The sequence below is a fragment of the Oncorhynchus keta genome, chromosome 14 (assembly GCF_023373465.1).
Source record: "Oncorhynchus keta strain PuntledgeMale-10-30-2019 chromosome 14, Oket_V2, whole genome shotgun sequence".
In the NCBI taxonomy this organism is placed as follows: domain Eukaryota; kingdom Metazoa; phylum Chordata; class Actinopteri; order Salmoniformes; family Salmonidae; genus Oncorhynchus; species Oncorhynchus keta.
The window spans coordinates 13,264,072-13,279,508 of record NC_068434.1 but is presented as its reverse complement, the minus strand read 5'-3'; the positions used below and the strand labels follow the sequence as shown (position 1 = coordinate 13,279,508).

The 15,437-nt window shown below is 41.8% G+C and overlaps 1 protein-coding gene across 8 annotated transcripts in view; it reads left to right on the top strand.

The window, feature by feature from the left end:
* pggt1b (protein geranylgeranyltransferase type I, beta subunit) overlaps positions 1-15,027 on the top strand; it is a 33,816-nt gene extending 18,789 nt beyond the window's left edge. For all 8 annotated transcript variants that reach the window (XM_052461120.1, XM_035784846.2, XM_035784847.2 and 5 more), the window contains 7 exons: positions 4,796-4,863; positions 5,268-5,419; positions 5,859-5,991; positions 7,088-7,133; positions 9,699-9,883; positions 10,638-10,746; positions 13,163-15,027. In XM_052461120.1, coding sequence (XP_052317080.1) covers positions 4,796-4,863; positions 5,268-5,419; positions 5,859-5,991; positions 7,088-7,133; positions 9,699-9,883; positions 10,638-10,746; positions 13,163-13,311 — 842 coding nt within the window. In that variant the 3' untranslated portion in view covers positions 13,312-15,027. The remainder of the gene's footprint in view (positions 1-4,795; positions 4,864-5,267; positions 5,420-5,858; positions 5,992-7,087; positions 7,134-9,698; positions 9,884-10,637; positions 10,747-13,162) is intronic.
* Positions 15,028-15,437: the final 410 nt, after the last annotated feature.

The window sequence follows — 15,437 nt, the reverse complement described above, 5'->3', positions numbered from 1 at the left end:
AAATTATGGTGGAAAATAAGTATTTGGTCAAAAAACAAAAGTTTATCTCAATACTTTGTTATATACTCTTTGTTGGCAATGACAGAGGTCAAACGTTTTCTGTAAGTCTTCACACACTGTTGCTAGTATTTTGGCCCATTCCTCAATGCAGATCTCCTCTAGAGCAGTGATGTTTTGGGGCTGTTGCTGGGCAACACGGACTTTCAACTCCCTCCAAAGATTTTCTATGGGGTTGAGATCTGGAGACTGGCTAAGCCACTCCAGGACCTTGAAATGCTTCTTACGAAGCCACTCCTTCGTTGCCCGGGCAGTGTGTTTGGGATCATTGTCCTGCTGAAAGACCTAGCCACGTTTCATCTTCAATGCCCTTGCTGATGGAAGGAGGTTTTCACTCAATCTCATGATACATGGCCCATTCATTCTTTCCTTTACACGGATTAGTCATCCTGGTCCCTTTGCAGAAAAACAGCCCCAAAAGCATGATGTTTCCACCCCCATGCTTCACAGTAGGTATGGTGTTCTTTGGCTGCAACTCAGCATTCTTTGTCCTCCAAACACGACGAGTTGAGTTTTTACCAAAAAGTTATATTTTGGTTTCATCTGACCATATGACATTCTCCCAATCTTCTGGATCATCCAAATGCTCTCTAGCAAACTTCAGACGGGCCTGGACATGTACTGGCTTAAGCAGGGAGACACGTCTGGCACTGCAGGATTTGAGTCCCTGGCGGCGTAGTGTGTTACTGATGGTAGGCTTTGTTACTTTGGTCCCAGCTCTCTGCAGGTCATTCACTGGGTCCCCCCGTGTGGTTCTGGGATTTTTGCTCACCGTTCTTGTGATCATTTTGACCCCACGGGTGAGATCTTGCGTGGAGCCCCAGATCGAGGGAGATTATCAATGGTCTTGTATATCTTCCATTTCCTAATAATTGCTCCCACAGTTGATTTCTTCAAACCAAGCTGCTTACCTATTGCAGATTCAGTCTTCCCAGCCTGGTACAGGTCTACAATGTTGTTTCTGGTGTCCTTTGACAGCTCTTTGGTCTTGGCCATAGTGGAGTTTGGAGTGTGACTGTTTGAGGTTGTGGACAGGTGTCTTTTATATTGATAACAAGTTCAAACAGGTGCCATTAATACAGGTAACGAGTGGAGGACAGAGGAGCCTCTTAAATAATTAGTTACAGGTCTGTGAGAGCCAGATATCTTGCTTGTTTGTAGGTGACCAAATACTTCTTTTCCACCATATTTTGCAAATAAATTCATAAAAAATCCTACAATGTGATTTTCTGGATTTTTTTTCTCATTTATTCTGTCATAGTTGAAGTGTACATATGATGAAAATTACAGGCCTCTCTCATCTTTTTAAGTGGGAGAACTTGCACAATTGGTGGCTGACTAGATACTTTTTTGCCCCACTGTAGATGGTGGCTTCCATAAATGCAATTGTCTGCATCATTTCCAATCCCCTCCCCCCATATATGTTTGTGTGTGTGTGTACACACACAGTACCAGTCAAATGTGGACACACCTACTCATTTCAGGTTTGTCTTTATTTTTATTATTTTCTACATTGTAGAATAGTGAAGACATCAAAACTATGAAATAACACATCGAAGCATGTAGTAACCAAAAAAGTGACAAATCAAAATATATTTTATATTTGCCTTTATGACATCTTTGTACCCTCTTGGCATTCTCTCAACCTGCTTCATGAGGAATGCTTTTCCAACGGTCTTGAAGGAGTTCCCACATATGCCGAGCACTTTTTGGCTGCTTTTCCTTCACTCTACATTCCAACTCATCCCAAACTATCTCAATTGAGTTGCGGTCGGGTGATTGTGGAGACCAGGTCATCTGATGCAGCACTCCATCACTCTCCTTCTTGATCAAATAGTCCTTACACAGACTGGAGGTGTGTTGGGTCATTGTCCTGTTGAAAACAAATTATAGTCCCACTGGAATTCTAAATAAATCACAGACCGTGTCACCAGCAAAGCACCACCACACCTTCTCCATGCTTCACAGTGGGAACCACATATGCAGAGATCATCCGTTCACCTACTCTGGCTCTAACAAAGACACGACAGTTGGAACCAAAAATCTCAAATTTGGACTCATCAGACCAAAGGACATATTTCCACCGGTCTAATGTCCATTGCTCGTGTTTCTTGGCCCAAGCAAGTCTCTTCTTATTATTGGTGTCTTTTAGTAGTGGTTTCTTTGCAGCAATTTGATCATGAAGGCCTGATTCACACAGTCCCTTCTGAACAGTTGATGTTGAGATGTGTCTGTTATTTGAACTCTGAAGCATTTCTTTTGGCTGCAATCTGAGGTGCAGTTTATTCTAATGAACGTATTCTCTGCAGCAGAGGTAACTCTGGGTCTTCCTTTCCTGTGGCTTTCCTCATGAGAGACAGTTTCATCCCTTGATGGTTTTTACGACTGCTCTTGAAGAAACTTTCAATGTTCTTGAAATGTTCCGTATTGACTGACCTTCATGTCTTAAAGTAATGATGGACTGTCGTTTCTCTTTGCTTATTTGAGATGTTCTTGCCATAATATGGACTTGATCTTTTACCAAGTAGGGGTATCTTCTGTATACCTCCCCTACCTTGTCACGACACAACTGATTGGCTCAATAAGAAGGAAATAAATTCCACAAATGAACTTCTAACAAGGAACACCTGCTAATTGAAATTTATTCAAGGTGATTACTCATGAAGCTAGTTGAGAGACAGCCAAGAGTGTGCAAAGCTGTCATCAAGGCAAAGGGTGGCTCCTTTTAAAGAATATATTCATATATTTTGATTTGTTTAACACTTTTTTGGTTACTACATGATTCCATATGTGTTATTTCATAGTGTTGATGTCTTCACTATTATTCTACAATGTAGAAGATTGTAAAGAAATAGAATATTGACAGTATTTTTTACAATAATAATCTTTTGTTTGTTTTTGAGGTCCCATCCTTCAGCTAAACCCCTCCCATCTATCTCTGAATATTTGCCAAATAAATTTTTCAACTGTGCTGTTTCACAAAAGTTCTGAACATTTCTATTCCCATAGTTTCAACAGATACACATTTTTGCTAAAAGTGTTATTATATTATTGATCAATATGATTTTTTAAATCACCCAGCAGTGCTATTTCCAGAGTTAGCTCCAGGTAAATGTTGCAATTCTTCAGCCATTTCTGAACCTGCATCCAAAAACAAGCTGCATATGGACAGTACCAAAACAAATGATCTAATGATTCTGTCTCTTCTCAGTGAATCCTGCAGATCTGGGATGGTTGTATCCCGCCCATATATATATAACATTCTATTGGTTGCAAGAATTTTGTATAATCATTTTTAATTGGAGAAACTCAAAAGTTTTGAATCGAGCATCGTTTTGTTTATCAGTTATAACAAATGTGCCATGGAATCAGTACATCAAATCTTTTCCCAGCTATTTTTCAGTCTATATGGTCCTTAAATGAAACTGGTATACTTTTTTATTTATCCCAATTTGCTTTAACCAATTTGGTCTTTAATGCAGAGCTGACAGACAAGTTCCTTACTTTCTCCCCCTTCCACTTGCCTCCATTTTTGTGGTAATGCTGCAAATCAAATCAAATCAAATGTATTTATATAGCCCTTCGTACATCAGCTGATATCTCAAAGTGCTGTACAGAAACCCAGCCTAAAACCCCAAACAGCAAACAATGCAGGTGTAAAAGCACGGTGGCTAGGAAAAACTCCCTAGAAAGGCCAAAACCTAGGAAGAAACCTAGAGAGGAACCGGGCTATGTGGGGTGGCCAGTCCTCTTCTGGCTGTGCCGGGTAGAGATCATAACAGAACATGACCAAGATGTTCAAATGTTCATAAATGACCAGCATGGTCGAATAATAATAAGGCAGAACAGTTGAAACTGGAGCAGCAGCACAGTCAGGTGGACTGGGGACAGCAAGGAGCCATCATGTCAGGTAGTCCTGGGGCACGGTCCTAGGGCTCAGGTCCTCCGAGAGAGAGAAAGAAAGAGAGAATTAGAGAGAGCATATGTGGGGTGGCCAGTCCTCTTCTGGCTGTGCCGGGTGGAGATTATAACAGAACGTGGCCAAGATGTTCAAATGTTCATAAATGACCAGCATGGTTGAATAATAGCTGCAATTAGTTGGTTGTCATTTTGAGTAGAGCAGACATTTCCATATATTTTTCGTTAGCTGCATGTATGACAACTTCACCAGTCCTATTTATGATATAATTTACATAGATTATACCATTTAAAATATAAATACGAATATTGTTTTTTTTATTATCAATTAGTATATTTGAGTTTAACCATACTATTTGGCAACCAACTTTCTATGGCTTGTTTTAAAAATAACGATATTCTGGAGATTTCATTTTAAAATAACTGAAAGTGATAGGTTGTAATCTGAATAAAGGGAAAAAAGCTCATCTTGAACATGGGATGAGACTTTCTTACTAATCTGCTAGAGTATCAGTTTGGATGAAAGTATACGCCTTTAGTGAGAATTCTAATGCTTTAATATTTAATAATTTCTGCCCTCCAAATTCATATTCATTATATAAATAGGCCTGTTTTAATTTTGTCTGACTTATCGTATAAAATAATATTTTTTGCTCATATAATTTAAAAAGCAAGATGCTAGGTGTAACCACGGCCATAGTTAAACTGCAGTATGATTTAAGGAGTTAATCGGGTGATCTTTCCATATTTATGTCGTCTGGCATTACCATTGTTTCTCATACAACAAAATCCAATTCAAATATTTTGTGTGCCCCCCCAGAATCCAATTTAGGACGTTGTGGGTTTCGAGGGTCATCACACATTGGAGTTCCATACAGCACCTCCAAGGTATTGATCTTGAAACACATCCTTGTTCAACGTATTGATTAAGTGGTTGCCATTAAAGGTATAGTTTGAAATGTTTTGCAATATAGCCCTTTATCTACTTCCCTAGAGCCAGATTAATTTGTGGATACCATTTATGCGTACAGTATGAAGGAAGTTACAGGTAGTTTCATGAGCCAATTCTAACTAGTGTTAGTGCAATGACTGGAAGTCTTCGGGATCAGCTAGCATGCTTCCCTTTAAATGTCTTTGGCTGTGTTGACACAGGCACCCCAATCTGGTATTTTGCCCAATGATTGACATTAGTGCTGATCTGATTGGTCCAAAAACTGTTTAAAAAAAATATTGGTCTGTCTGTGTAACACAGCCTATATAAACTAGCTGATTCAATCAATTTGCCTCCCCAGGGCCCAGGAGTATCCCACCCGTATGACAGTGGCCATGTGGCCATGACGTACACTGGCCTGGCCTGCCTGGTCCTACTGGGGGACGACCTGAGTCGTGTCAATAAGGAGGCCTGTCTGATGGGCCTGAAAGCCCTGCAGCTGGAGGACGGAAGGTAAACACCCAATCACTCTCCTCTGTCTTTACCATATCTACTAACAATGAGTTAGTGTTTTTCTTTCTTCCTGGTAGTGTCTTGAGCAAGTCACTTAACATACACAATTGCTCCAGGGGCACTGTGCCTGATCCAATGCTTCCAACCCAATGAGGGGTGAGTGTTAGGTTGTGAGCATAATGACACATTTCTGTTGTTCTTGGACAAGTATTCTTCTTCTGAGTTTTTGGTACTTTATAGGTCTTTGTGCTTTATGTGAAAGGAGACCCTGTTTAACCATGTCAATGGGGGCGACCACTGTGTCAGACAGATCACGCGTCTTGTTTGAAAGTATTGTTCTGAGAGGATTTAACCAGTGAAACACTTTGACACATCACACCTCATCCTTACTAGTAGAAAAAAAAAGGAATTTAACATCTGCCGCGATATCTGATTCCAGTTTCTATGCGGTCCCAGAGGGAAGTGAAAATGACATGAGGTTTGTGTACTGCGCAGCATGCATCTGCTACATGCTCGATGACTGGTCAGGCATGGACATCAAGAAGGCCATCGACTACATCAGGGGAAGTATGGTAAGTCAGCTGTTTCACTTAGTCTCTGTCATCAAGCGTCCTGCGGCCCTGAGCCTTGTCAGTATTCTCTAGAAGGGTTCAATCCTCAACCGCTGACCTCTTCCTACTAAATGTACTCTCAAATACTCAAATCTACTTGCTAGATTGTAAAACTGTTTTAAACCAACATTGGTATAACACAGTGTTTATTTCTCGTATCATAGACATGACAGAGAGGTGGGTCTAGGTCAAACAGCTCATCTTGAAGGTGCATTGGAATCAAAGGGCCCTCACCTGTTAACAGCCTGACTTTAACAACCCTCTCTACAGTCCACGACTTCAGAGAGAAACAGTTCACACAGAATTCACCCCAAAACAAAATGTCTGAGGGTTTTGTTACCATCCTGTCTTCATTCTCCCCTCTGCAAGTCACAGGGGGCTGGCCAGACGGGGGTTAGGAGAGCAGGCATACTGGATCCTGCTGGGTCTAATGATAGTGATGGTCTCCCCTGTGACCTCCCCTGTGATTTTCCCCCCCTTCGTTCCTTTGTAATCCAACAGAAGATGATATAATCCAGTCTACAGTCCACAGGGCAGGCAGCGGTATTCCTGTTTAGGTGGGTGTAGTGGATAACACTGAGCTGTGGTGTTTGGACCATGCTGTTGACTGGTTTTTAAGAGCACTCAGAGGTTATTCTCAGATGCCTATAAATAGAGGATATGATCCCACGGGAGGAAAGGCCTTTACCGCACTCTAATCCTCTTACTCATTCAAATTTGGTTGGATTTTATCTCCTGGGGCATGGAGCTCCAGTAAACCTCACTACCTTCAAAATTGTTACTTCCTCATTGTTAATGTCCCCAAAGCTGGTCTGTCTCATCAATTGTGTGTATGAAGTGTGGTTTTGTACGGTATGCAAGCAGCACTGTTGACATGGATTGCTCCACGTGGTTAATTGAGCAGCTTGTTTCCTGATCTCTCTTTACATCATAGATCACATCTATCACACCACACTTGATCTGAAAGTTATTACATGATTTCAGTGATGGCTATCCATCCCTCACATGGTCTTTGGTGCTATGTTTGTCTAATAGAATGTTGTTTTTACTTCCTTAGTCGTATGACAATGGCATTGGCCAGGGGGCTGGATTGGAATCGCATGGTGAGTATGACGTGCAGCACTTGAGATTGATGGATATTATGGTCCTAGAAAGGGATTAGTCCAAAACCATATTAGAACAAATGTCCTTTTTAAAAACATTTTTTTATCGCTTTGCTACTATTTTTCCCAAGTATGTGGTACATTTTCACAACTCTTAGTACAAAACTCCAAAACTGGTCACACAACTTGTAACACAGCCAGTCTTTCATTCAAAACCTGTCATGGTGCATTCATTTGGATTGTAAACCACACAACCATTGATTCAAAATGTTAGTTGATTTTGAAATGTAATGAGAACATTGGTTTAATCACCAAAATACATATATATACATATATACGTGAACAACCCTTTCAATTTGTAGATTTGGCTATTTCAGCCACACCCGTTGCTGACAGGTGTATTACATCTAGCACACAACCATGCAATCTCCATAGACAAACATTGGCAGTCGAATGGCCTTACTGAAGAGATCAGACTTTCAACATGGCACCGTCATAGGATGCCACCTTTCCAACAGGTCAGGTGGTCAAATGTCTGCCCTGCTACAGATGCCACAGAAGAGTGGAGGCTGTTATAGCAGCAAAGGCGGGACCAACTTCGTATTAATGCCTGTGATTTTGGAACGAGATGTTCGACGAGCAGTTCGACTTTTGATCATGTAGTGCATATTTTCGATGTAGTCGTTTTAACTACTAGTTAATCCGGAAGCAAACAATTTATAAGATACGTGTTTTTAAATCGCCCTTAGAAGTGCTGAAGTTAGGCTTGCCGAGTGGCGCAGCAGTCTAAAGCACTGCCTAGTAGTGTTGTGTCATAACCGGCCGTGACCGGGAGTCCCATAGAGCACAATTGGCCCAGCATCGTCTGAGTTAGGGGAGGGTTTGGCTGGGGGGGATTTTCTTGGCTCATCGCGCTCTTGCGACTCCTTGTGACGGTGCGGCTGTCTTCCGGGTTAAACAAACTGGTGTTAAAAAGTGTGGCTTGGCAGGTCATTTTTCGGAGGACGCATGACTCAACCTTCGCCTCACCCGGGGAGTTGCAGCGATGACACAAGATCGTAATCCCGAAATTGGGGAGAAAAAGCGGGTAAAAATAAACAAAAAAGTGCTAAAATGAATATGCTACAGTACTGTAAATTACAGTAGATTACAGTTTTCACATGAGGCAATACACTTACATTATTGACTGAAAATATAGGGTCACGAATCATGGATGGGCCCGAAACCATGCCTGAACCTCTGCTGGCTGGAACCTGACATTGTCCCACAGATGACGTCCTACCACATCATGTCCTACCACACCATCTTCTGAGATAGCTGCGCTCATGGAGATGTTTCCCCCACGTTGTCCAGGCACTTGGACGGTCGCCCGTTGGCCGATGAGGTTCCGACCCACGAAGCCGTTATTTGGCCAGGTTGAATCCCGCTTCATCAACAAAGATATACTTGTGATTCATGATTCACAGCAGCATTAAGCACAATCACCCTCTAAAAATATATTTTGGTTAGTTAATTTTACAGTATAGTTCCAGAATGATATTGTGAAGTAGCATGTGCATTAATAGTAACAGTAATACAGTATACAGTGCTGTACCTGAACATACTCGGCCCACAGCTGTTTCACCCGGTCGTTGTTTCTCTCAAAAGGCACCAGGTAAATGTCTTTCATAGATACCTGGTACCTCTTCAAAAGGCAGGCGATTGTTGGTAGGCTGATGGATGCCACATTGGCAAAGGTGTCCTCGTTCTCCTCAAAGACGTGTTTTATTTCAGACAGCCGTATGTCATTTCTGGCCCTCGCCATTTCCACCACTGCCCACTCCTGCTGGTTGGTCAGCACATGGCCACGCCATTGTGAACATCGCATTGTGAAAGGCAGTTACTTAATATGAAAGGTATTTCTATATGAAACACTGATTAGGTTTGATGAAAAAATGACTGTGATTTTGTGTGTTGTATTTAGTCAATTGAAAATGTGCTTAAAAAGTTTTTTGGGGGGGAGATACATTTTTTTTATTTTTATGATATGTTTGCACTAAGAGTTTTGACATTTTACCACATGCTTGTGAAAATAATACCAAAATGAATTCCTGACAATGAAACCCTATTATTCCAGGGAAACCCTCAGGCTTAGCTAAGGTACTGCTGGGAGAGATTTGCGTAATGAAACCATGGCACGTTACACAAAGCATTTCTATCAGTTCAACTCAAGTAATAAAAAGAAAAAAAAGTGGAAATTATAGCATTTTATTCAACCCTGGATGCAAACTGTACAATTTATTTGGAGGAAATGGCTTGATTATTCGTATTATCTCAAATAGGTAGGTACACGCATTCCTCTTAACTATCAGCAGAGTGCAAGGTCCTCCCTCATTGTTAATGGCCTCCACACAGAGCTGCTCCCCGGGCCTCTGCATCTCCCCCCACAATTACAGCTCTGCAGTTGGGAAGTGATAAGAAGGTTCTGATGCTGATGTTGTGACAGTTGAAAAGGGAAACGGGTGATGGATAGTAGGGCTGTGCCGGTGGCTTATAAACCCTGTCATTAAGCATTCTGTCTGCCAGGTGGGTCCACGTTCTGTGCCATTGCAGCCCTGAGTCTGATGGGCAAATTAGAGGAGATGTTCAGCCAGCGCGAGCTGAACAGGATACGTCGTTGGTGCATGATGAGACAGCAGAACGGCTTCCAAGGCCGCCCCAACAAGCCCGTCGACACGTGCTACTCCTTCTGGGTGGGCGCCACACTGGAGGTAACAGGAACTATGCTGGAACCTCCGCAGACATACCAGCGTACCATTACAGTCCATTAATGTTGCTTTAGTATCGAAGCGTCCAGTCAATGAATAAAATATGTTGGTAGTATGCTGTGATGTACATGTAGCAACCCATACTCCCCTTATGTTAAAAACCTTTTTGGAGTGATGCAGTTCAATGTGTGCCAGTGCTGTTACGGATGGTTCGCCCCCCCAATAACGGTGTTGTTCATAATGTCATAAATAACAAGAAAGGTGCATGCCATGCATCCAATGGGACTGGGTGGCATTAGCATACGGTCTGGGAGCTCTCACTAAAGTGTCAGTAATCGAGACAGTGATGGCGTGTTTAGCCAACTGTCACTGTGCGATGTTTATGGAACAGTGGAACAGGAGACGGTCAGGAATAGACCTGAGTCTTGAGAAATGGGCTCTGGATACATACAGTGAGTGTACAAAACATTGAGTTGCACCCCTCCCCCCCACCCTCAGAACAGACTCAATTTGTCGGCGCATTGATTCTACAAGGTGTCAAGCGTTCCATGGGGATGCTGGCCCATATGGACTCCAATGCTTCCCACAGTGGTCAAGTTGGCTGAATGTCCTTTGGGTGGTTGACAATTCTTTAATTCTTGATACACACAGGAAACTGTTTAGCGTGATAAACCCAGCAGAATTGCAGTCCTTCACACACTTTGTTGTGTCTACACTTGACCCTTATAATCCTAAATCTAACCTATCCCATTCTCAGCTCCTAGATGTCTTTCAGTATACTAATTTCGAGAAGAACCGGAACTACATCTTGTCCACTCAGGACCGTTTGGTGGGCGGCTTCGCTAAGTGGCCAGACAGTCACCCAGGTAAGGTTACAGGTGTGGAGAGGGTGGGAGGGAGTGTTGGCCTTGTTAGTGGAAACCTCTCCGTAAACCAACACGCAGGTGTGGAGAGGGTGGGAGGGAGTGTTGGCCTTGTTAGTGGAAACCTCTCCGTAAGCCAACACGCAGGTGGCTGGGATGTCTAATTGATGAGGTGATTGTCCAGAACGAGCCCTCAGGACACAGCAGAGGAACAGGCCTCACAAAACAGGAACTGTTTGCTTCTCAGGCCATGGAGAAGGAGAATGTAGAGAACAATAAGACAAAACTGTTACGCAAAATGATTGTGAGTGCATACAGTGTAGTCTAATAGTTGTTTTAAAATAATTTTGTCCCACCAGTGTGTATGTAGTATTTCATAGTTTGTATGTTGATTGTCTTTAAAGTCCAAATGCAGTTAAAAGATATTGTACACAGAAGCACTAAAAATAAAATCTTCGGCATCATTGAAATACACATTAATTATTTTAAAAACATTTGCACGGGACCTTGAGTCATAATTCATGTTGAAATGGCTTTTTTAATTGATTTGGATGTCTGCTTCCAAGCTGTTGTCTTTTCATTATAATTCAATAATGGTATATTTTACAATGCCTGGAAGGCTTTTAGTAGGGTCCCACGGGAGATGGATCATGGTGCATTATTTATGCTCCCTTAAAGGGCCAGTCCAACAACAATGCATCCATTGACTGTTGTAGTTGTTGTTATTACTCACAAAGACTGCAATTTAGGTCGTAAGTATCATGTACTTGGCTGTATGTACTGTTCTTCTCTCAGGTAATGTGTACCAACCTATTCATAGGTTCCTAAGAAAAGAGAAATCTTGATAAATTTAGGATTAGTATTTAAAATCACATTACAAGTTATTTAGAGTAGAAGACTTATCAAAAGACAAAGTATGGAAAAGTGTTGCCATCTACTCAAGACATATACTAAACAAAAATATAAACGCAACATGCAACAATTTAATTGATTTTACTGAGTTACAGTTCGTATGAGGAAATCAGTTAATTGAAATAAAGTAATTAGGCCCTAATATATGGATTTCACATGACTGGAAATACAGATATTCATCTGTTGGTCACACAATGGGCATCTGGATCTCGTCACAGTATTTTGGTACATTTAAATTGCCATCTATAAAATGCGTTTGTGTTTTGTCTGTGGCTTATACCTGCCCATACCGTAACCCCACCGCCAACATGGGGCAATCTGTTCACAACGTTGACATCAGCAAATCACTCGCCCACACAATGCCATACACGTAGTCTGCAGTTGTGAGGCCGGTTGGACGTATTGCCAAATTCTCTAAAACGATGTTGGAGGCGGCTTATGGTGTAGAAATGTAACGTTCAATTCTCTGGCAACAGCTCTGGTGGACATTCCTGCTGTCAGTATCCCAACTTGAGAATTCTGAGGCATTGTGTTGTGTGACGAAACTGTACATTTTAGAGTGGCCATTTATTTTCCCCAGCACAAGGTGCAGCTGTTTAATCAGCTTCTTGGTATGCCACACCTGTCAGGTGGATGGATTATATTGGCAAAGGAGAAATGTTAATTAACAGGGATGTAAACACATTTCTGCACAAAATGTGAGGAAAATATACATTATGTGCATATGGAACATTTCTGGGATCTTATATTTCAGCGCATGAAACATGGGAGCAACACTACATGCTGCGTTCATTTTTTTGGTCAGTGTAATTGGGAACACAGAGCCAGATGTATTGGCAACCTGCTAATTATCATGTCAAGATCTGTTTTATTTATAAGCGTGTAGTCAGTCCATCGTGATGGGTTGATGTATGCTGTTTTAACCTGTTTTGGTAGCATGTTATATGATCTCTATTATTTACTGCATGGTATTTTACGTACGGCAAATGTAAGGTTGTTAAAGGTGCTGTGTGGAACTGGTTTTCTATGTGATTTAAAAGCCCATGGCCACGTTCCAGGCTGACTACATTGCAGACACCTGCCATATGTCACAATGCCTGGATAGGTGTTTAACATATCTTGCTAACCACATAATTTGGGCTCCCGAATGGCGCAGATTGTCTAAGGCACTGCAGACACCCTTGTTCGAATCCAGGCTGTATCACAACTGGCTGTGATTGGGGGTCCCATAGGGCTGCGCACAATTGGCCCAGCGTCGTCTGGGTTTGGCCGGTGTAGGCCGTCATTGTAAATAAGAATGTGTTATTAACTGGTTAAATAAAGGTGAAATACATGTTTTAAAAATCATATGATATAGCAATCTGATGTCCAACTGTGCAGTCAGTGATGTGGAACTACATGAAATGGACCTGGAACGCGACCAAAGCCACAGTGCCTTTTAAAGTGGCAGGTGCTGAGGCGTGTCACTTGGCTGACCTACTTTCCTCCTCTCTCCCGTCTGTTCCAGACCCACTGCACGCCTACTTCGGGATCTGTGGCCTGTCTCTGATAGGAGAGGCCAACCTGCGGCGAGTTCACCCCGCCCTAAACGTGAGCCAGAGGGCCTTTGAGTATCTGCAGCATCTGCACCGGACGTGGAGAGGCACCTGCACCTGACGGCCAAACCCCTGTGCCCTGCCCCTGCCTCCAAGCACTACCACAGCCCCTAAGCCATGCACAGCCCCCCCAACTTACCTTAGCAATAGAAACGATAGTGGGTACACAAAGGACACAGTCCCACTGAAATGGTTGGGAGAGGTGAATAAATAAATGATCGGGTCCATCAATTATTGAGAGCAAACTGGCGGAGTTGACGCTCAGGCCGGGAGAGAGCTCATTCTGCTTAGTGTCACATGAGCCAGATTCAGTGATCTGTTTTTGCTTGATGTGTTGACTTCCCTTCCTCTGAGCCATGTTCTTTAAAATACTGAACTTCTAGCTGCTAGATCAGGGATGGGCAACTGGGGATGTGCACCCTTGTTTGTAAGTCCACGGATCAATTTCCCAAAATATTATTTTTAAGTAAAAAATTGTGGAATTCAGTTGGGGTTTTAACTTAATGTTGAGGGTTAGAATAGTAGAATACACAAGGTCAAATTTCTACATTTGGTTGTGCATCAGAAGTTTTTCCTCTTCTGTCAGTCACTGACGGTCACTGAATTAGCCCATGCCAGCTAACATTTGTAAGATTGGTAAATTAGCTGGCTAGACTATCTAACCTCGTCAAATTACAGACAGTGGGACCCCTGTTGATTTTCTTAGTCGTTCTCAATCCGATATCATATTCAAAACTGCTAATATTTCTCTATGGCAAATGAGTAGAATTGCAAGAAATGTGTTAAATTGCTAAGTCTTATCTCTGCCCCATGGCAAAATGTGTAGAATTGAGTAAAATGTAACTCTAAAACAAATTATCTCCGCTGTCAATACTGGGGCCTCTAAGATGTTTTGCTTGAAAAAACATTTCACTTAGGGCCCCCAAATGGTTAGGGCCAGCTCTGACTACATGTTGAGGTATGGAAGTATGTATGCAGACCCGCGAGCCACTGCAGCCCTTCATGATGAGTTCAGATTATTTGTGGAACCCCCCTCATCAAAGTTGCCCATCCCTGAGCTTGATTCACTAGGTTTGTATTCTCAAAAGATCTCAGAACATTTGAATTCATTTTACTGACTTTTTGCCTCTAATTGTGTGTTCTTTGGTCAAAATGTTCTTGTCGAAAACCAACATGGTCGCTACACCAATCAAGCCTCTTGTATTTATCCAGGATCAGTGTGTTTTTAGCATCTGTATTTTGTTAACCTGTGTAGGTGGCTCCAGATATATTAACCGGTGTAGGTGGCTCCAGACATATTTTCGGGTTATGGCAGTGTGCTGTGCTCCTCAAGGCTGCCAAGTTCCTCAGACTTAATTCCCTTCTCTGAAATGTGCCTCACACAGCAGACTCTGGGCTCTCTAACCTGGGAGGGTCCTTAATAACTGTATGGACTTGCCTGTCACTGCAGATGAGTGTTATTGAGTCAAAATACACATGAATGTTTGCCTCGACATGAACAACTATATAGAAATAAGTGAAATTGAATTTATTTTTTCTATACTTTATAGAAATATTGAGTGTAGATAATATATAAATATCAATGTCATGTCTATCATGCAAGTGCTCAAAATCTAATCGTTGCTATTTCAGTGAGATAGGAGGATTTGATATGCAATGTTGATATGTGAAATAATTAATAGCATATTGTCTTTATCATGTCAAATCAACTAAACATGTGCTAAAACTGGCTTGGCAGTGCATATTTATGTGAAATGAATAAAAATGCCTAACTTTTCTTTGGTTCAGTGTGAGTTAGTAGCCTGTTAATGTTTCTGTGAAAATGAACAGTTAATTGTCATTATTGTCATAGTTATGTCTAAAATCTAATTGAGGATATTGACCTTTTTCTGCTATAAAATGTATACAGCTTCTGACCTTTCATGTGACATCACATAAATCATATCACGAGCCCCTAGGAGTACTTTACATAGGTTACATAATAGCATCTGTTTTTCCCCGTGAAATCTAGTAGTTAAAGATAAATTACAGTTTTTTTTCCTATTCTTTGCTCATTCCAGTGGCATGCAGGGTCCATAATGTGGCCTTGTTGTGCACGGTTACTTCCAGAATGGACCACACCGTTTGCTGGTTGCATTGGGTGTATGACATGGGCCTTCAAAGACCCACCCATTTATGTTTTTCTAC